The sequence below is a fragment of the Gopherus flavomarginatus genome, chromosome 6 (assembly GCF_025201925.1).
Source record: "Gopherus flavomarginatus isolate rGopFla2 chromosome 6, rGopFla2.mat.asm, whole genome shotgun sequence".
NCBI lineage: Eukaryota > Metazoa > Chordata > Testudines > Testudinidae > Gopherus > Gopherus flavomarginatus.
This window is the reverse complement of record NC_066622.1, coordinates 86,183,145-86,206,181: the sequence shown is the minus strand read 5'-3', so window position 1 is coordinate 86,206,181 and position 23,037 is coordinate 86,183,145. Positions and strand designations below refer to the sequence as shown.

The following is a 23,037-nucleotide window of genomic DNA, read 5'->3' as shown; positions in this document are numbered from 1 at the left end:
CAAATTAGAAAATATAGGCTGTCTGTAGCACAATAGGATATGCATAAATCATGGCACTGGGAAAACATTTTGCTAAATTTCACTACTGTAATATTTTGGCAGAAATTCTAAGGCAATTATTTAATTGGAATCCCTGAATAACAGTCAGATGGGCCTGCAGGAATGAAGGGAGAGTGGTGTTCCCAACTAACAGAATTGTGCAGGACACAGTATAAAACAGCTATGCTGTAGTTTCTTCATGAGTAGTAACTTTAGGTATGAAACAATCAGCTCTGTCATAATTAAATTCTTTTTTAAGAAACTATAGTAAGGGTAGAGGGGACATAACCTTTTCATTTGTGAAATGTTTTCTTGGGTGGAACAAAGTCCCATTCATTAATTGTTGTTAAAATATGCAAGATACTGTTAGGTACCTCCCTCCAGTTATTTAAAAATAAGAAATCTTCAGACTTTTCCATTGATTATAAACTCCACTGTTTCAGATATCAGAATTGTCAGACACGTATTCTTCTGTATGAGCAGAAGTGCTACTGCAGTACCTGGAAGTGAATGTGTGCTATTCATGACTCTTAAAAGTGAGCTACAAGTGTTTATAAACATCCCACAAATAAGACTTCAATGTTCTTTTCATTTCCTGGTATTGTGGCTGTCAATATAATATGAAGAGAGACAAGGTGAGTGAGGTAATATATTTTATTAAACCAACTTCTGCTGGTAAAAGAGAGAAGCTACACAGAGATCTGAAGAAGCTTTTCTTTTTCACCAATGAAAGTTGATTTAATAAAAGACATTACTTCATCCATCTTGTTTCTCTAATATCCTGAGACCAGCACTGCTACAACACACTGCAAATTCAGTGTGTAAACAGATACACACTGAATCTATCATTTTAAATGTTATAGGAGTTCGCATTGACAAATATGTCTGTCAGTCACGTAGCTTTTAAACCTATACTAATATTAAGAGTATTAAATTGAAGTAGCAAAACAGTTCTAATAAATCTGAATTATTTGAGTTAGGTCATGTTAACAAATGGAGACGTATTCTGAACAGGTATAAATTGGCATAGTTCCCATTGACTTCATTGGACCAAAGTTTACTTACTCCAGGTGAGAATCTGTCCCATAGATTTTAGTTTCTTCAGATTTTTAAATTATAGTGACAATTTATTGTGGTTCATTTACTGAAACCAGAAAGCAGTGATTTTCAGTCATGGGTACATGTACCCCGCTAGGTACGAAGAGGTCTTCCAGGGGTACATCAGCTCATCTAGATATTTGTTTTACAACAGGCTACATAAAAAGCACTAGCAAAGTCAGTACAAACTAAAATTTCATACATACAATGTTTTGTTTATACTGCTCTGTAAACTATACACTGAAATGTAAGTACAGTATTTGTATTTCAATTGATTGTTTTATAATTGTTTGGTAAAAATAAGAAAGTAAGCAATCTTTCTGTAATAGTATCCTGTGGCACTTCTGTATTTGTATGTTTGATTTTGTAAGCAAATAGTTTTTAGTGAAGTGTAGCTTGGGGGTACACAAGACAAATCAAATTCCTGAAATGGGTACAGTAGTCTAGAAAGGTTGAGAGCCACTGCCATAAAGTGACAATCCACTTAAAAACCTCTCTTGCTTGAATATTTTTATCTTATTGTTATTTCGTACATTTGACAGCACTTAAGTGAAGTTAACTGCACTGTTTCAGTACGGTGTATCTTTTCCTGTTTGTCCACATTTTTCATAGAGACAATACTCTAGCTGAGGCCTTACTGGTCTTGAGTAGAACAGAACAGTTACCTCCTATTTCTTACATATTACACCCAGAAAGATATTAGCCTTTTTTTCACAACTTCATGACTCTTGGCTCATGTTCAATTTGTAATGTACTATAACCCCCAGATTCTTTTCTGCAGTACCAGTGCCTAGACTGTCATTCCCCATTTTGTAGCTGTGCGTTTGATTTTTCCTTCCTACATGTAGTACTTTGCACTGGATTTAATTTCATTTTGTTGACATCAGAACAATTCTCCAATTTGTCAAGGTCCTTTGAATTGCAGTCCCTCCCAGCTTGGTGTTATCCATAAATTTTATAAGCATGCTCTTCAAATATGGCATTATCCAACTCATTAATAAAAATATTGAACTGTACTGGATCCAGGACAAACCCCATCCTTTCAGCTGGATAGCTAACCATTGATAACTGCACTCTGAATACAGTTCAACCAGATTTGCACTCATCTTGTAGTAATTTAATCTAAACCACGTTTCCCTTGTTAGCTTGCGAGAATGTCTTGTGGGACTATCTAAAGCCATAATAAAATCAAAGTATAGCACATCTGCTGCTTCCCCCTGTCCAGTAGGCTAGTAACCCAGTCAAAGATGGAAATTAGGGTGACTTGGCATGATTTGTTCTTGACAAATCCATGTTTGCTTTTCATGATAATGCTATAAATTCTCTGGGTGCTTACAAATTGTTTAATAATATATTCCAGTTATCTTTCCAAGTGTTACACTTAGGCTGACTAGTCTGTAATTTCTTGGGTCCTCCTTTTCCATGTTTTTAAATAGAGATACTATGCTTGCCCTTCACCCTTCCGCCACGAGTTCTCAAAGATCATCACTGATGGTTCTGAGATTGCTTCAGCTCATTCCTTAAGTACTCTAGGGTGAATTTTGACAGGCCCTGGTAACTTAACTTATCTAAATATTCTTTAATTTGTTCTTTCTCCATGTAGCTTGTCTTCCTTCCCCCTTGTTGTTAATATTAATGGCTTTAAATGTCTGGTCATAGTTAACCTTTGGGATGAAGACTGAAAGAAAATAGGCATTCAATACCTCAGCCTTCTTGTCCTTTATTAGCTCTCCTTACCCACTAAATGATGGAGCTACACTTTGCTTTGTCTTTCTCTTGCTTCTAATGTGTTTATAGAACCTCTGCTTTATTGCCTTTTACGTCCTTGCAAGGTGTAGCTAGTTTAGTGCATTAGCTTTTCTGATTTTGTCCCTACATGCTTGTGCTATTCTTCATACTCACCTTTAGCAATTTGTCCACTTGTATGGTTTCTTTTGGGGTTTTAGGTCATCAAAATGCTCCTCTTGCAACCTTATTGATTTTCATACATAGTATCTTTCCTTAGGATTGGTAAGTTTCTTGTTGTGCCTTTGATATTGTCTCTTTGAGAAACTACCAACACTCCTGAACTCCTTTTTCGTTTAGATTTTCTTCCCATGGGACCTTTATTGTCTACTTTTTTGAAATCTGTTGTCCTTGCTCTGTTGCTCTCATTCCTTCCTTTCCTTAAAACTTCAAGGTTGGCATCTTTGCCTTTGGATGTAAAATTTTGTTGTTGTTTTTTTAAATAGAGAATAGGTGAATATTCACCTAATATTTCTGGGGCTTTTTGTAGGGATCAAACATGGCCAACCCATGTATTTTTAAAGGTACTGAACTGTGTCTACACTAGACGCAAGGTTGTGTTTAATATTATGTTAACGCTTTCTCAAGCACACCCAATTTTCCTAATCTGGAAAAGTACTTTGTAGATAAGTGGAGAACAGGTAGTCTTGACACCTATTTTAAATTAAAGACATGATGTATGCTTAAGAAGACAAGCTCAAATGAGGGATAAGAAAACTTTCAAGACTCATTTGTGACATATCTTGACCTCAAGAAGACCAGATTTAACATTAACATTTCAAAAAAATTGGAATTAAGGATAATATCTCACTTCTATAATGAAAACAACACCCCAAAATTAGAAATAAAACAGTACTAAACTTCCAATGTTATTTTCTATGCTGGGCAAGTTCAGAGAGTCAGAAGTAACTTATAATGAAGTTTTTACAGAAATGTGTAATTACTATATTTCCTGTTTGCATGGGGGCTGATATTTTTAAATGATTAGAATATATAAACTCTTTTTGATATAGGAATAAAATTAATCATATATTAGATGAAACCACACACTGAAGATTCTTTTAATTCTGTGTTGAAGTTCTATTTTGAAGTAATGATTTGTGCAAATTATGCAGTAAGTGAACTTGCTCAAAGTGTCACCCACCTGTCTCAATGGGTGGAGGAACTTGATGGTGCCAGTAGCAAAGAGGGACAAGCCCAGAAGCGAAGGAGGAACACACTCTGTGAGGGGCACCATTGTAGTTCCTCCTCCCCTCCTCTGGGAGGCTCTTACACAAGTTGGAAGGGAGAAGTACTGACTGGCCAACATCCCCCAGCTCTTGGAGTACGGGCTATGTGATGTGGAACCACTGTTGGATCCATTCCAGCAGTGAGAACTATACAGGGTCAGACATATGAAGCCCCATTGACACCAATGGATCATTAGAATAACTCCATTTTCTCAACTGTAGTTTATTTAAGAAACTTATTTAAGGTGGAATACTAGTAGAGGTGGTGTGGCATGTTTTTACAAAATACGGTAATTTTTATGACACTTGGCTTCAGCAGTCTTCTCTGAAATCCTTGCTAAGAAGTGGAGTGGGACCACATGTGTGTGTGGCAGATTACAGCACAGTTGGGTTAGCAGAGTGCAGGACAATAAGACCCTACTGTGCGTATTATACCTTGCAAACCTCCATAAAGAAATAACACTTCAAAAAATAATTAAACAGTACATACCAGGTTATGCTGCTTACTAGAACTTGAGAAGAAATCATAGCTCTTTTTACCCTTCTGCATTAAACAGAAACTCACCCGACTCTTTCATTTTAAAGTATTTTATTGAGAGTTGAAATTTCTAGACGACTTCTTTCTCCTGAAAATTTAACAACACAGGAAGTGACAACATTCATATTTAATATTGCTATATTGATGTTTCTTAATTACAGAGTTGCATCCTTACTGATTCCCAGACACTAATGTTTAATTTAAAAATGAATTATTTCAAAGAATGAATATTTTGTTTTTATGTTGCTTAAAACTTTCACTAAAGATAGTAATTAGTGTTTTATAGTTTGTTTTCAGAATGTTTGCATAGTGTATTATGTAAAGAGTACACACCAACATTTCTGTCATTACTTTTTAAATATGGAAGTGTGTCCTGCAAAGCCTTATTAATAAGAAATATGATTGCATAGTATGTTGCAGTTAGGGACTTCTCCAGTGTTTTATGGCTTTGTGGCTCATTAGCCACAAATATATTCTTCCTCTGCAGCAATTCTGCGTGTTTCTTGTGATGAAGCCTCTTTGTTACTTCATAAGAAGTCACAGGTGTGTGAAAAGTAGGCCACAGGTCAAAGGCTGCATGCTCCCTACCCGTACATATTGAAAGTGACAGACACCTCCCTGCTCTGCCACTAATTTGCCTCCATGTTAAATGCCTCTGAAGCACTAATTAAAATGAAAACTACTTGGGTCCTACCAACAAACTGATTGAGTTATTTATGGTGAAAGTGGTCAGCAACAGTAATTGCAGTACATCCTTGAACAAATACAAATTTTTGCATTCTAGAATAGCGCCATGCTGACAGGGGTCATGGGGTTCAAGCCCACTGAAACAAGAGGCCAAAGAGAGGCAAAATCAGTGTTCTGTTCATCTTAATACAAAATCTCCTTTGTCTCCGTTAACTGCTTAGGTGTCCGAGTTGCTTTTTAGTCCTTTGAGACCTAATTATGCTTCCTTTAATTAATCACGTTAAAAACTTCATTAGGGAAGAATATGACTACGACTGCTGAATTTTTATTAACCATAATACTTGTCTACTGTGGTCCTGAAAAGGCGATTTTCAAGTTTGGCTGTCTTTCCTATTTCTTTTCAGTGAATGAACAGATTGTAAGTTTTTTAAACTTTATAGCCAAGTGCACATCCATGTAGCAGCCGTGATTTTTCAGTGGAGGATTGCTGTCTGCACAAAACTGCTCATGGGAAGCCGGGAAGATACTAATGTTCTAAGATGTCTAGAGGGCATATTAATAATTGATTTAACTGGTGTTGCATGCTGGAATGCAGCATCTTTTTCAGAAAGTTTTATAATGCTTTGGCTCTCAAAAAGAGGGCACAGATACTATACTTTGTTAGATGTTTCTTAGAGCCTGAATGTAAAATTAAACTCACTAAATATATTTTTAAGATTAAGTTTTAAAGTAGTCTTGTACAGTACGCCTAACTTGTTATAGTAGTAAAAATAAATGGTTAATTTGATGACTTTGCCATGTAATTATATTGTTCATTGACCTGCTGGCTGCTCTTCAAGCTTTTCCTGAAGTGTGATTTTGTCGCAGTAGAGCCCTGGCAAATTATAGATAAAAGTTCTTGCTCACTGTTCAGTAGTATAATAGGAATCAATTATAATAGGTTTAGATATAACAATTTTTAAACAGACTATACATACTAATGTATTCAACATCATGATACCTATATGTGAACCTGAATTACACAGTCATCTGTTGTGGGCTAATAATCTTGATACACATTTTAGAATGTTATTTTGAGCCACATGTATTCACAAGTATTTTGTTATATATTTTGAACAGTAAATCTTACGATAATTAAAACTAGCATTTATGTTGGGGCTAATCTTAATGTATTCAGTAGGCTAGTTATGTTCTGTCCACTGAAAACATTTTCTGCATTTTTTTTTTTCATTTTTTTAATGTTTCAAAGAAGGCTTGGAGGAATTTTAAACTTTTGCTAAACACCTTAATTTCACTTTCTTTCAGGAGACAAGTTGGAATATTTATTAAATCATCACTACTGTCAACCACCAAATCTCATCAGGCTTCACTGAACAAACCAAGTTTAAAATTTGTCAAGCAGCAGGGCCAGTTGCTAAGGGTGACAGTGCACAGGAAGGATTAAAAGTGAACAATGACTCAACTGAAAGTATACGTCAGATTACTGGGAGCCTATCTGTTCATCAGTCTTCATGTTCAAGGTAAATTCATATTTGGTTAAATAATCTCATTGTTTTTTAATAATCTTTCATTTGGAGTGGCTGTAAATTCCAGTGGTTTTGTGATATGGGTCCTGTTCAAATATCTGAATGTACAGTACTGTTCTTTTACAAGAGTAAAGTTTGTGTGGCTAATCAGTTGCACGTTTGTGTTAGAAGTTTGTGAGGGAGTAAATTTAGTGACAAGTGTATAAATTGATTTAAATGTTAAATCTTTTCTATCTCTTTCTCAGTGTGCATGAGTGGGTCTCACTAATGGTGATTGGTATCATGTCTGCATAAAAGGGATGATTTTATTTATATTTCCTTAGGCAAATGTGGATAACTTGTATTTTCTTTATGGGTCTGATATCATAGGCACATATAGATGTTACTATGAACAAGTGATCAGTCAGCCTCAAATGGTACAAAGTAGTACCCAGAATTGCAGATAACTATCTAAGCTACAAATTATGAAAGTGTGAAAATCGTGTTCTGAACATATACAGTAGTGTTTTGCAAAGTTCATTACATATGTGCATCACTACTTATCCTAGAAGTTTCCAGTGAGTACTTTTAAGTATTTTGGGAAACTAGGATGTGTGGTAAATGGGATCTTCCTGCTGCTTTCCTTGCGGAAAAAGCTTCCTAGCCTAAGGGAACATATAAACGACTAGGAACCAGGAGGGCTGCTTCTACTCTATTCTCAGCACTTCACAACTCTTATTTTGAGTGGTCTGTTACTACAACCTTGATGGCTGAGTGTGGAAGTTGCAGTTTAGCATAGAAATATTTATTGAGTGGTAGTTTATGGCCTTGTAGCAGGGAAACTGCTTTTCATTTGCGCAAACTATGAGATTTTGGAAATCAAGTGCTATGCATGCACATCAGTGTTTCTGTTATGTTTAAGAGCACACCTAAGAGAAGATGTGCTATATGTGCATCCACTAATGGGCAAGGAGAAATCTTCTGGTGAGAGGAGGAGACCTATAGCATCAGTTTCTTCAGAATTTAAGCTTTGATTCAAAAACAAAAACCTGGAAAATTATAGTTTTATGGTTGCACGAGGCATTCACAAGCATACACAGGGCATACCAGAGTAAAGTTCTTTCCTAAGTCTACAGACAGCTCCAGTACCTCTGCATTGATCATAGCTTTGACAAACAGCTGTGCAGTTAACAGGACTGTAGACGATTTGACTGCTATTATTTAGTGCATATATGTAAACCGGTTTACAGTTTCTTGCCAGATACACATCAGTCACTGCTTGATGTCATATGGATGACTCAATATTATTTTTAGATGTCACTTCAGCTGCTTTTTCTTCAAGAGTAAGAGCCCTTCGAAGATGGAATTAGATGTAAAGGGAAAATTATTTTGTAGTTTCAAGTGATGGAAACTTGAAGTCTTCAAATCATGATTTGAGGACTTCAGTAACTCAACCAGAGGTTAGGGGGTCTATTATAGGAGTGGGTGGGTGAGGTTCTGTGGCCTGCAGTGTGCAGAAAGTCAGACGAGATAGCCGGTGCGTGTGCCCTGGATGGCCCCGTGCTGTCCCACCTGAAGGCATCAAGGGCAGAGAGGTCTCTGCTGACCCTCAGTTTCTTCTTCAGTGGTGAGAGAGATCCCCTGTCTGATTCTCTGCACCCATTGTTATTTTGCTACTCTTTTATATAGTTAGGTTAATATAGGTTTTTCAGGGTTGTTTTTTTTTTTAGCAGTAGACGTGACACACACCCCAAGTTCTTCACAGTCATCTTGTTGTGATGTGATTATGACATAATTATGATGTATTTTATGCAAGATACGTCATGTAGGGTGTCGTCAGAGAGATTGTGATTTGCTGAATGTGCTTATCCTATTTGTATGCATGTATCATTTTTTTATCTGTTTTAATATTCATGTTATGAATATTAACCATGTATCTGTAGTTCAGGTGTAGTTGCACTTGGGTGGTGCCCACTGGACAGGATGCTTTCAATCTGGATGGTGGGTGGGGAAGGAAGGGCCTGTTCTGGGCAGTGGGCCATTGGGAAAAAACAGAGGGCCTTGGGGGGAGGCTTGTCTCCCACTGGGGGAGCCTTCCTGAGGGCACTACAAATGGCCGCTGAGTGATGGCTGCTGTGACTCTGCAGGGACATGTGGTAAGACCATGTGTCTTTGGACTCCATCTTGGGATGTCAGTGTTTTTCCACGGACCAGTCTGGTAACCAAGGGTAATCGGGGGAAATGCATATTTCAGTTCCCTCCCCCCCACTCTGTTCCCAGCCTTGCCGGGCTCCCCCCTCACCTCCTGCCCAGCCCCATGGGCTCCCCCCAGCTCAGGTCATGTCACATAGAGAGAAAGTTTCTCTCCTGGCCCTGGCCTGGCCCTGCGGGGCTCTGCCCCTGCCAGAGACCGAGCGGTGCCGGCAGAGAGGGTGGGGGGACTCACCGCGGCTCCAAGCTGTGGTTGGGTTGGGCTGCCAGTTATGGTCCGCGCTGCTCCGGGCTCCTAGGAGGGGTGAGGAGTGGAGCTGGAGCCCTCAGCCAGCTGACTGAGGAGTGAGTGGGCAGAGGGGAGGGGCCAGTAGGGCAGGATCGGGGAGAAGCCTGCCCACCCAATGCTGGAGAGCAGCCAGAGAGGAGTCCGTGCTGCGGCCAAGTAAGTCCCTCCACAGCCAGCAAGGGGGAGTACCTTGTGTCCCTCCCAGCTACAGCACCCTAGGCATGGGCTGGCCTTGCTCAGCACTGTCTACCAGTACTGCTGTGGTGACAGGTTATCTCTTCAGCTCCAGTGGTAGAGGAGACTCAAGTTCACTCTAGAATTATAGATAGGGTATCCCCACCATTAGAGCAGTACTCATTTTCTTCCTCCCTTTCAGAATTCAGTTACAGGGTGTCCTCTCCCAATGCACCTTGTTCCCATTCATGACTCCTTACTTGTCTTACTAGACTAGGGAATCCAGGAGTTGTCACTAGGGTGACCAGATGACAAAGGTGAATATCGGGATGCGCAGGGGTGGAGCAAAACAAAAAAAAGCCACCGGAGCCCCCACACACACCAGCTCGCCTCGTCTCCACCTCCTCTTGTAGCAGAAGGTGCCCCAGCTGGTGCAGTCCTTCTCACTTAGACAGCAGCATTGCAGCAGGCGTCATCTCTGCCCTGCACAGAGCACCCCGGGATTAGGAAGTGAGTGGCTGGGGCATGCTCAGCCTGTGACCGCTGTGACCCCACCGAGTTGCCCTGCGCGTGGGGCGAGTCTGTCCCCACGTACAAGAATGGCCTGTAATGCTGACCCACCCACGGCCCGTCCCTGTGCTGCAGCCCCGAGGGGTTCAGGGCAGGGCACACTGCATGTGCAATGGCTGGGCAAAGGGGTGGGGGGACACAGGAGCCCTCGAGGAATGGGGACCGCCAGCAGCCCCAGGGCAAGGGGCCTGTGGGCAGCAGCTCTGCCCCTCAGGCACGGGGTCTGGGTGCAGCACTGGTGCCCTGGACAGCCACCCCCCAGCCTCTCCCACTTTCATGCGGCTCGGGACGCTGGACAAACAAGCAATTTTGTCCTCCCCAAATCCCCGCCCTCGCCCTGCCTTCTTCATGGCTGTGCCACGCACGCTGGTGTCACCCTCTCCCTCCAGCGCTTGCGCTATCATGCAGCTGATCAGCACAAGCCTGGAAGGGAGGAGAAATGCGGCGTGCTTGGGGAGGAAGTGGAGCCTGGGGAGGGATCCAGTGGGGCAGTGAGGGGGCAGAGCCAGGGTGGGGATTTGGGGAGGAATCCACTGGGGGAAGGAAGGATCAGAGTCAGGGTGGGGGGCCATGAGCCCCTCTGGGCTCCACCTGTGCGCTGGAGCGGAGGGCAAAGTTGCTTATTTGTGCAGTAGGACAAACAAGCAAATATCGAGACAGTCCTGATAAAATCGGGATGTCTGGTCACCCTAGTTGCCACTATAAAAATAAAGCCACGAGTTCTTGAGGAGAGAGTTCCTTTTGACCACTGCAGATTTCAGCTTACAGTGCGGTTTAAAGCATGGAAACCTCAAAGAGGAAGATGTTGATGTGATTGTTGAAGACAGACATCCTTTTTTGCACATTAACTATTTCCTATATGCCTTAATTAGAACAGCTTAATTACCAAGGAAATGGAATCCTAGTTCCATAATTTCACAGTGAAGAGACTGAAGATTTAAGAAAGGTGCTGTAGTATTTTGTCATTCATTCTCCTATGGTTATAAAAACGTGCCCTCTGCTGAAATTTTGCATGGAAGAACATCATTCTCTTTTTATTTGCCTATTAAAAATTAAGTTTGGCTATTTAAATTTTAAAACAAAATTTAAGAAATAAGTTCACAGTTTAACTCTTGTCTGCTGATCCTTGCTTCAAAAGAACAGGGCAGCTATCTATATGAATGTCTTCAGAGGTCACATGCCTGGTACACGGGATGTCACTGGAAGGGGAATATTATTCTAAATTTGTCAGGCTTGAGAAAGCAGTGAAGTGATTAAGACACTTTCTTTACACTCCAAGAAGCTGAAGATATTTTTTAAAGGGAAAGTGCTGACATATATGCGCGTTACCTAAAATATTCTAAAGCAAAATCCGCATAACAGTGCATGTCAAATCATTGCTGTCCTCAGCCTTGGTATTAGGTAGAAAACTGTTAGATTTCAGTTTTGTTGTAGCAGATGCTTTTCAGAGTCTGTGTCCAAACGTACAAAAATAATCTTTAAATGAAAGTAACTTCATAAAAAAGTCAGTCTAGCTGTTGTTCACAGGGAAGGTTTTCCCAGAGTATTATTCCTGTTCAGAGCAACAGGAGAGAAAAAATTATAAACAACAAGAAAGGGATCCTTTTTATTCTTAATAGTTAGATTATTAGATTCTAAACATTTATCTACAATTGACCAGCATAGCTATATCAGAATGATTCTACCATAGTTACACTGGTATAACTCCCTATGTGGATACACTGTTCTGAAATAAAGATGATTTGGCCAAACCAGCTGTTTAAACTGTGTAAGCTTGACTCTTTTATAAGACCATAATTTAAGACTAATGTGCTGACACAGTTCCTGCTGCTTCTTCTTTGACTATCAGGAGTAAAGGATATCCTGAAAGTTTCTTAGTCATTTTGTGTCGAGTTTCCCTCTACAGAACATCTTGCCTTGTCAATTTTTTCTGTCTTGTAACTGTGTAACTGGTCTTTAGTATGATGTCATTGATTCCTTTCAAAGACATATTTGATGCTAAAGTTTCTGAGGATCAGAAATAGTTATTTCTGTGCCAGACCACTCTCTTGTTAGGTGAATCCTTCTTCCTTGCCAGAAAGCTCATGTTTGCATACTTCCCAAAGCCCAGGTCCCAGAATACACATTACTAAACTGTGATATTTTCTCTCTGTTAGGATGCATACAGCCAAGCTTTGAACTTCCCATATCTCTATAGGCAGTAAAATAAATAAATGGCAACTCGTGCTGAATTATTAACTTTATGAAATCATAAATATGTAATGAACTTGTTTTGTGTGAACTGTTACACTAAACATGCCTTTTTAAAAATTCAAATTATTTGCCAGCAATACATTGGTAAGCAACTCTTTGCAAACAGATGTACCTTGAAAGGAGTGTTTTGGAGGTCTCCTAGACCATCCTAGTAGCTATTAAAACTGAAGCTCAGTTTCTTTTCTGATTTACAACTCATTTTTCTTCTCACCCCCTAACTTCACCAAAATCAAACTATTCCACTTCTCATTTTGCATGTTATATTTTTCCCATAGTAAAATTTCTCTGAAAGGTTTGGGGTGGGGGTGGGGTGAGGTTACAAATTTCTTTAAAGATGCATTCTTCCCAGATTCTCACTTCTGGGTCTTACCTGGCTGTCAGAACTACCACAGCTGTTAAAGGATGTTGTCCCCTAAGGCTGCAATAGCAGGATAGGGCAGAGGCAAGGTCCTCTATTGTGGTGTAGTACAGTTGTCAAGGTTTTTTCCCCACTTTGAACTTTAGCGTCCCAAAAGTGGGGACCAGCATGATCACTTTTAAGCTTAATTACCAGCTTCAATTTGGTACGTTGCCACCAGCCAAGATATAGTGTTTGGCACACTTTCTGTTCCCCCAAAACCTTCCCTGGGGAACCCAAGACCCAAACCCCTTGGGTCTTAAAACAAGGAGAAATAAACCATCCCCCTTCCTTCCCCCCGCCCCAGACTTTCCCCTCCCTGGGTTGCCTGAGGGGCTACACTGATCCAAACTCCTTGGATCTTAAAACAAAGAGGAATTAACCATTCCCTTCCTTTCCCCCCCTCCAATCCCTGGTGAGTTTAGATTCAATCCCTTAGATTCCAAAACCAGGAAAAATCGATCAGGTTCTTAAAAAGAAAGCTTTTAATTAAAGAAAGAAAAAGTAAAAATTATCTCTGTAAAATCAGGATGGTAAATGCTTACAGGGTATTCAGATTCATGTAGACTAGAGGGACTCCCCCGCACCCCAGCCTGATATTCAAAGTTACTGCAAACAGAGGTAAAAATCCTTCCAGCAAAATACACATTTACAAGTTAAGAAAATAAACATAAGACTAATCCGCCTTTTCTAGCTAGTACTTACTATTTTGAAACATGAGAGACTGATTCAGAAAGATTGGAGAAAACCTGGGTGCATGTCTGATCCCTCTTAGCCCAAGAGCGAACAACGAACAAAACAAACAGCACAAACAAAGACTTCCCTCCACCAAGATTTGAAAGTATCTTGTCCCCGCATTGGTCCTCTGGTCAGGTGTCAGCCAGGTTCACTGAGCTTCTTAACCCTTTACAGGTAGAAGAGACATTAACCCTTAACCATCTGTTTATGACAACAGTGGTTCTCAAACTAGGGCTGTCGCTTGTTCAGGGAAAGCCCCCCGACGAGCTGGGCCGGTTTGTTTATCTGTCGTGTCCACAGGTTCAGCCGATTGCGGCTCCCACTGGCTGCAGTTCTCCGCTCCAGACCAACAGGCGGGGCTGCAGGAAGCAGCGTGAGCCGAGGGATGTGCTGGCCTCCTTTCCTGCAGCCCCCATTGTCCTGGAGTGGCGAACCATGGCCAGTGGGAGCCGCAATCGGCCAAACCTGTGGATGCCGCAGGTAAACTAACGGGCTGACTCGGCCTACCCGGAGCTTTCCCTGAACAAGCGACGGCCCTAGTTTGAGAACCACTGGTGTAGTGTCCACATGGTATAAATGCTGCCATCTGATCATTCCAGTCATTTCCTTCTTGGTAGTGGAGAGTGAAAGAACTCCCTTTCACAGAACTACTTCATTACTCCAGCAAGTCTTGTAGTAATGCCTTTATGGGAGGAAAACTGACTGCGCAACAGCTTCAGCCCACTTACATGTGGCAGAACTGTTGATTACAGACAGATGCAGGGTGGATTTGATTTAAATCACTAGTCAGACTCGATTTAATCGTGGATTTCTACATAAAAGTGCATTCTTGTTGGTTGTTATAACCTTAATACATATTTTTCACAATTCAGAAATAGATGTAGGTTTAATTCTTCTTTGAGTGCTTGCTCATATCGATTCCAGTTAGGTGTGCGCATGCTGCGTGCACAATCGTTGGAGAATTTTTACCCTAGCAACACCCGGTGAGTCGGCTGTGGAGCCCCCTGGAGTGGCGCCTTCATAGCGCTGGATATATGCCCCAGCCAACCCAGCGCCCCCTCAGTTCCTTCTTACTGCCCGTGATGGTCGTTGGAACTGTGGAGTGCAGCATTGCTGTCCTCCAGTCTCCCTAGTTTTTACTTCTCAGTTTGGATAATTGTTCTAGTTCTTGTAGTTTTATGGTTATATAGTTAACGAATGAGCTAAGATCAAGTGTAGTAGTCTTGATAGTTGTAGAATTGGTTTGTAAATAAGTTAGCGGGTTGGAAGGGGTTCCTTCCCCTTCCTCCCTGCACGCCACCCGGGCTCATGCCCAAGGATATGGGGTTTAAACCATGCTCAGCATGTTCGAAGCCTATGCCCCCCACGACTCCTGTTTAAAGTGCCTCGGGGAGTCTCACCAGGTAAAAAAGTGTAAGATCTGTAGGGCTTTCAGGCCTTGAACCAAAAAGGAGCAGTACTGTAGACTCAAGCAATTCCTTATGGAGACGTCCCTCAGCCCGTATCCTCCTATGGCATGCCAAGTTCTGGCACTGCGTGCCTCGGTGCGTAGTGCTCCAGCGGCAGCTTCGAGTACTGCACTGCAGAGAGACTCGAATAGAGAGCCATGGGCACCGGTCCTCTCCGGCACCGCATCCAGCGTAGGCACCTCAGCACCGTTCCCTGCCTCTGGGACATAAGAGACCTTGCAAGCCGGAGGGGGCTGCCTCTCAACAACAGGCACTAGCACCCCCTTTGTCAACTTTGGACTCGCGTTCGGCACTGGAGCGACCGAAGGTGCAGGCGCCTTTATCGGCTCCGTTGACTCTGGCACTGAGGGAAGAGCTGTTGAGTCTGGCACGTACTGGCTCCCTGGTGCGCATCGTAGTTGAGCCCCAACTTTCATTGACGCCGGAGACATTTGCTATGGTGAGGGACCTCATTGCCCTTACAGAACCGGCACTGGCTCAGGCTCAGGCTCCAGCACCGCATCCCACCTGTGTGGTACAGTCTAAGGGCAAGCCAGCCCTAATACGTCCACCGTCTCCGAGTGTGGACACTTGGCACCGCTCTTGATCTTGGAGCAGGTCCCAGCACTGCTTGCAGTCCCGGCACCATTCTCTATCACGGCACCAGTCGTACTCACGGCCTAGATCTTACTGCCAGCACAGTTCCACCTTGAGGCACTGCTCCGGATCTCGGTACCGTTCAGACTCCTGACATCACTCCTGGCACCAGTCAAAGTACTGATCCTATTCGAGAAGTCGCTCCCGGAACCGCTCCCGCAGGCGGTCTTCATTGCGATCCAGGGCTGGATCCCGGTACCGGCATGACCATCAGCACCATTCTAGATCCCGGTACCACTCCCTGGCACTGCTCTCCTGTGGCCTAGCACTGCTCGGCACCATTTCCACCAGAGTCGGCGCAGGCATGCTCCGCACCACCCTGGCCCTCGCGCTCCGCCTCACGCTCATCGCAGTCAGACAGCGCATCCCACTTTCCTATCCCGCACCACCAAGCAGAGACTAACCTGGGTCAATGGCGGGACGAAGCTCAAGACCCTACCCAGGAACCTGCACAGTGGTCCTTCTATGTCCCGTGGGAGTGTCACCAAGCCCAAGGTGTTCCATCCGCAGCCTCCTGATCAGCCCATGCAGAACCCCGAGTACCAGAGACCACTGTCAGTCGTCCCCCTCCGGGGGGTATGGAAGCATCTGCACCCACCCCAACACAGGCTCCAGACCCCAGCACAGCAGATCCTGAGCATCAGGACCCCTCACAACTGGATCTACCACAAGATCCATTAGCCCCTGTAGCATCTTCCTCATCTTCTCCAGATGAGGCAGTGGCTGGGACAACCACCTCAGGTCCCGCTCCGATAGACCTACATGCTCACCAAGACCTTCTATGTAGAGTGGCATGTAACATGGACCTCCAAGCGGAGGAAATAGTGGAGTTAGAGGACCCAGTGGTGGACATCCTTTCAGCTGATGCCTCATCATGGGTAGCATTGCCCATTATCCGCACCATCCAGGCCAACGCCAAGACAATATGGCAGACCCCTGCCTCTATCTGACGTACAGCCAGAGGAGTAGAGAGAAAATACTTTGTTCCCTCTGAGAAGTATGACTACCTATATACTCACCCTCAGCCGTGTTCACTGATGGTGTCCTCAGTGAAGGCAAGGGAATGGCATGGTCAACAAGCTGCAGCGCCCAAATCTAAGGACTCCAAGCGCCTTGATTTGTTTGGACGCAAAATGTACTCAGCGGGGGACCTTAAGCTCAGAGTCGCAGACCAGCAATTGCTTTTGAGCCATTATGATTATAACTCGTGGAACTCCATCGGTAAATTCAAGGAGCTGATTCCACGAGAGTCCAGGGATGAGTTTGGGTCTTTAGTAGAAGAGGGCAAAAAGGTTGCTAGGACCTCCTTACAAGCCTCCCTTGATGTAGCTGACTTTGCAACGAGGATCCTTGTGTCGGGCATCACTATGCAATGCACCTCCTGGCTTCAGGTATCTGGCTTACCGCCAGAGGTGCAACAAACCCTGCAGGACCTACCATTTGATGGGCAGGGCCTATTCTCAGAAAAAACGGACTCTAGATTACAGTGCCTAAAAGACTCCAGAACCATCATGCGCTCTCTGGGGATGCATGTGCCGGGTACCCAGTGCAAGCCCTTTAGACCACAGCCTCAAAGGTTCAACACCCCTCCACCCCCCATCCAAGGCATGACTTTTACAGAAGACATGGTTGAGGTTGCAGAAAGAGATCCACCGGCCACCAGCCCGGTCAGAACCAAGGCCGTCCTAAACCATTGTCGGGGCCTAGACAAAGTTTTTGAAGGTGTGCCCGAGAATGGCTTACCACTCTCTCTCCAGGATCCTTTCCTTCCATTTTGAGATCGTCTCTCCCATCTCCACCATGCTTGATCCCTTATAACTTCAGACCGAAGGGTTCTTCGCATGGTGGAAAGGGGATATTCTCTCCAATTTTCTTCCCCGCCCCCCTCATCCTCCCTCACCATCCCTCTTCACGGACCCTTCTCACGAGCAACTCCTTACACAGGAGGTCTTAACTCTCCTTTCCTTTCCTTTCCTTTCCTTCCCTTTCCATGGGAGCGCTTGAGGAGTTTCCATCGGAACTAAGGGGCAGGGAGTTCTACTCCCGCCACTTCCTAATCCCCAAGGCAAAGTGAGGGCTATGGCCCATTCTGGATCTGCGTGGACTCAACAAATTTATGGTAAAGTTGAAGTTCTGCATGGTTTTCTTGGGGACCATTATCTCTTCCCAAGATCCTGGAGACTGGTACGCTGCCCTCGACATGAAGGATGCATACTTTCACATAGCGATTTACCCTCCACACAGGTGCTTCTTTCGCTTTGTGGTAAATCACGAACACAATTTACTGTCCTGCCCTTCAAGATGTCCACGGCTTCAAGAGTGTTCATCAAATATATGACTGTTGTGGCAGCCTACCTTTGTTGACAACGGATCCAGGTGTTTCTGTATCTAGGTGACTGGCTCATTTGGGGCCACACCATGGAAGAAGTATGATTTCCATGCCCGGATCACCCTAGGCATGTTCTGCAAGCTGGGCATCCTGCTCAACAACGAAAAGTCAACTCTGGAACCAACCCAGAGAATAGAGTTTATCGAGATAGTCTTAGACTCCAGATTTGCCCGTGCTTTCCTGCCGGAGACTCATTTTCAGGCTATGGCAAACATCATCCACAGCCTCTAAAACTTCCTTTTTTCCGCGGTAAAGACATGCCTCGGGCTTCTGGGTGACATGCCAGGCATGCCAGACTTCGGCTCCGCCCGCTTCAGGCCTGGGTATCAATGGTATATTGTCCAGGTTGGGACAGTCTGAACGTGGTGGTCACAGTTCCGGAACCAGTCTTGACCTCTCTGTTGGTGGCTGAACCCCACTTCGGTGTGTGAAGGAGTACCATTTCACACTCCACAACCTTCCTTATACCTTGTCACAGATGCGTCATCTCTGGGCTAGGGTGCCCATCTCGGGGAACACCAGACGTAGGGCCTTTGGACCACTTCCGAGCTAACTCTGCACATCAGTATACTAGAGCTGATGACAGTACGCCTTGCGTGTCAGACTTTTTGCTGCCTCCTACATGGCCGTTATGTGGCAGTCCTCACAGACAACACCACGGCCATGTTCTACATCAACAGGCAAGGGGGAGCCTGGTCGTTCCCCCGTGCCAGGAGGCCGTTCGCCTGTGGGAGTTCTGCATAGACCACTCGATGCATCTAATGGCGTCATTTCTCCCGGGGGTCCAAAACACGCTGACAGACCACCTCAGCAGATCTTTCCAACCTCACAAGTGGTGCATTTGCCCAGATGTCTTCCACTCCATTTTTCTGAGGTGAGGGTTTCCCCAGGTCAACCTATTCGCCTCACACAACAATTGGAAGTGCCAGGTCTTCTGTTCTCTTCGGGGACGTTCTCCGGGATTCCTATAGGATGCTTTCCTATTCCCGAGGAAAGACCAGCTATTCTACGCATTCCCTCCATTCCCGCTAGTCCACAAGGTCTTGCTCAAGTTACGCAGGGACAAGACACGCATGATTCTAGTCGCTCCAGCATGGCCCAGGCAGCACTGGTACACCACTCTCCTGGAGCTATCGGTAGAGCCTCTGATCACACTCCCCCTGTGGCCGAACCTGATATCACAAGACCACGATCACCTCTGTCATCCTGACCTGCAATCCGTCCACCTTACAGCGTGGATGCTGCACGGCTAACTCGATTGGAATTATTCTGCTCACAGTCGGTTCAGCAAGTTCTGTTAGGCAGTAGGAAACCCTCCACTCGGGCTACAGACCTGGCCAAATGGAAGCGATTTTCCGTTTGGTGCGGGCAGCGTGCTCCGCCTCTGCTACGGTGTCAATTCCTTTCATCCTAGACTATCTCCTATCCTTGAAACAGCAGGGCCTGGCAACATCGTCTGTCAGGGTGCACATGGCAGCCATATCGGCTTTCCATCTGGGAGAACGTGCTTCCTCTGTCTTCTCCAACCCGATCGTTGTTAAATTTCTGAAAGGTCTAGATCATCTCTACCCACAAGTACGACAAGCGGTCCCAGCATGGGACCTAAACCTGGTCCTTTCTAGGCTCACAGGGCCCCCCTTTGAGCTGATGGCCACCTGTTTGCTCCTTTATATATCTTGGAAGACAGCCTTCCTTGTAGCCATCACTTCAGCGAGACGTGTATCTGAAACCAGAGCCCTCACGTCTGAACCAGCATATACAGTTTTCCACAGAGACAAGGTGCAGCTTCACCCCCACCCTGCCTTCCTTCCCAAGGGGGGTATCTACCTTTCATGTGAACCAGGACATTTTCCTCCCAGTCTTTTACCCAAACCCCATGCCACGCGGCAGGAGCAACACCTGCACTACCGTGATGTTCGTAGGGCCCTCGCCTTTTATATCGAGTGCACAAAGCCATTTAGGAAAACAACCCAGCTTTTCTTTGCAGTGGGCAAATGGATGAAAGGCCTTCCGATCTCTACGCAGCGCATCTCATCATGGATCACCTCTTGTATCCACGCTTGTTAAGACTTGGCCAATGTTCTGACCCCGCATCTCACAGCTCACTCCACGAGGGCCCAAGCCTCATTGGCCGCTTTCCTGGCTCACATTCCAGTTCAGGAAATCTGTAGAGCTGCTGTTTGGTCATCTGTACATACCTTTGCCACTCACTACGCGTTAGTTCAGTAGTCTAGCGTTGACGCCGCATTTGGTTCAGCTGTTCTGCACTCAGGGACATCTCACTCCGACCCCACCGCCTAGGGAAGGCTTGGGAGTCACCTAACTGGAATCAATATCAGCAAGCACTTGAAGAAGAAAAGACAGTTACTTCCCTTTGTAACTATTGTTCTTCGAGATGTGTTGCTCATATCCATTCCAAACCCGCCATCCTTCCCCGCTGTCAGAGTAGCCGGCAAGAAGGAACTGAGGGGGCGGTGGCTTGGCTGGGTTATATAAGCGCCATGAAGGCACCACTCCAGGGGGCTCCACAGCCAACCCACTGGGTGTTACTAGGGTAAAAATTCCCTGATGATCGTGCACGTGGCGCACACACACCTAATTGGAGTGGATATGAGCACTCATCTCGAAGAACAACAGTTACAAAGGTGAGTAACCGTCTTTTTTCAGAAGGTATACAGTATACATTTTTAAGTGATTTATTTTGAAAACTTTTCAGGTTAGTTTTACTGCTGTATCAGAAAATGAATGATTGGTTATTTCATTTACCAAAGGTAATTGAAGCAGATATTTATGAAGTCATTGGGAGATGAACTATCTCCAATTCAACAGGTTAATTGTTAACATTTGGAGGATTTTCTTGCCATGCTGTATTAGGAGGAGGAGATCACCTGACAGACATTTAAATTGTTTTATGTAACTAAAACAACAACATTATGTATTCTGAATTTTTTTCTTCAACAGCAAATATATAATATTTTAATAAAACAAACATTTGAATTTAGTTAAACATTCAAGTTTTTTAAAATCAAGTTTGGTTTTGTTAAAATTGTTTTTAACTAAAATAGTTAAATGAAATATTTTAGATCTATTCCACCTCCAACAATCCTCTATTCATTGAACTTTCTGAAACTTTGCACTTTTAGAGAGAGGTAAGACATTAACTCTGTGTACACAAATTTGCAGAGGGACAATAGGATTGAGGTCTGTTATTTCTCACCTCTATATAGTATTTGTTTATTTTAAAACAGTTTCACTGTTAACAAGCATGTTATCTCTGGAGACACAAGCCCACAGGTTGAAGAACTACAAAACTAAGCATCTCTGATGATCTCTTCTAGACTGAACACTGAGTCCCATCGAGTAGATAGAAAGATTAACCTAAATAATCTGTACAGAAGCCCCAGGATCCCCATATAATTGGGTCCCTAATCCATGAACTACTGGACCTCATTTACAAAACTTATCTTAAACATTACATGAATATATTGTCTCATACTATAGAATTAGAATTTATAATCCCTATTTCATGATGAGATATCTTTGAGCTATAATGTATCTTAATTAAAACTATTGTTAGGTTTTTTCCACAAAAAGCATTTTATCAAAAAAATCCAATTTAAATTTAAAAAATCAATGATTTTTTTTAAATCGGATTTTATCCACCCAGATTTTCAAATACCTCACAAAGCATAACTTGTACAAAATTTATCATATGATACAATGTATGACAACAGGACTTGGTGGTGATGGGGACTTCAACTACCCAGACATCTGTTGGGAAAATAATACCACACGACACAGATTATCCAACAAGTTCTTGGAATGCATTGGTGCATATTTTTTTTTATTTCAGAAAGTAGGGAAAGCAACTGGGGAGAGGCTCTTCTAATTTGTTTTTGACAAATAGGAACTGGTTGAGAATTTGAAAGTAGAAGGCAGCTTGGGTGAAAGTGATCATGAAACCATAGATTTTATGATTGTAAGGAATGATAGGATGGAAAACTGCACGATAAAGGTAATGGATTTCAAGAAGGCAGACTTTAGCAAACTCAAGGAGTTCGTAGGTAAGATCTCATGGGGAGCAAGTCTAAGATAACAAAAATATTCAAGAGAGCTGGCAGTTTTTCAAAGAGACATTAAGTGCACAAGAGCAAACTGTTCCAGTGCATAGGGAAGGTAGGAAGTATGGCAAGAAACCACGCTGGCTTAACCAGTAGATCTTCAGTGATCTGAAACTTCAAAAAGAGTCCTACAAAAAGTGGAAACTGTATTCGTCCTTTGTAATTTGACCTAAACAACCTCAAGCATGTAGGGACAAAATTAGAAAGGCCAAGGCACAAAACAAGATTAAACTAGCTAGAGACACAAAAGGCAACAAGAAAACATTCTACAAATACATTGGAAGCATAAGGAAAACCAAGAACAGGGTAGGCCCATTACTGAATGGCGGGGGCCCAATAACAGAAATGTGGAAATGGCAGAAGTGCTACATGACTTGATTTCAGGTCTTACCAAATAGTTTAGTAGCGATTGGATGTCTGCCATAGTGAACACCAGTGAAAATGAAGTAGGATCTGAGGCTCAAATAGGGAAAGAATAAGTTAAAAATTACTTAGATGTTTTCAAGTCACCAGGCCTGATTAAATACGTCCTAGAATACTCAAGAGATGACTGAGGAGATATTTGAGCCATTAATGATTATGTTCGAGAAGTCATGGAAGATGGGAGAGCTTCCAGAGGACTGAAGCAGGGCAAATATAGTGCCAATCTGTAAGAAGGGGAATAAGAACAACCTGGGAAATTAGAGTATGTCTGTGCTACCTACCAGATCGGCGGGTAGTGATCAATCTTTCGGGGATCGATGCATCACATCTCATCTAGACGCGTTACATCGATACCCAAACATGCTCCCCATCAACTCCAGAACTCCACCGGAGCGAGAGGCAGAAACGGAGTGACGGGGGAACGGTGGCTGTCGATCTCGTGCCCCAAGAACGCAAAGTAAGTCAATCTAAGTCGATCTAAGATAC

The 23,037-nt window shown here is 43.5% G+C and overlaps 1 protein-coding gene across 1 annotated transcript in view; it reads left to right on the top strand.

Moving 5' to 3' along the window:
* Positions 1–6,685: 6,685 nt before the first annotated feature.
* BMPR1A (bone morphogenetic protein receptor type 1A) overlaps positions 6,686–23,037 on the top strand; it is an 83,589-nt gene continuing 67,237 nt past the window's right edge. The window contains exon 1 of the mRNA XM_050958604.1: positions 6,686–6,896. Coding sequence (XP_050814561.1) covers positions 6,830–6,896 — 67 coding nt within the window. The 5' untranslated portion in view covers positions 6,686–6,829. The remainder of the gene's footprint in view (positions 6,897–23,037) is intronic.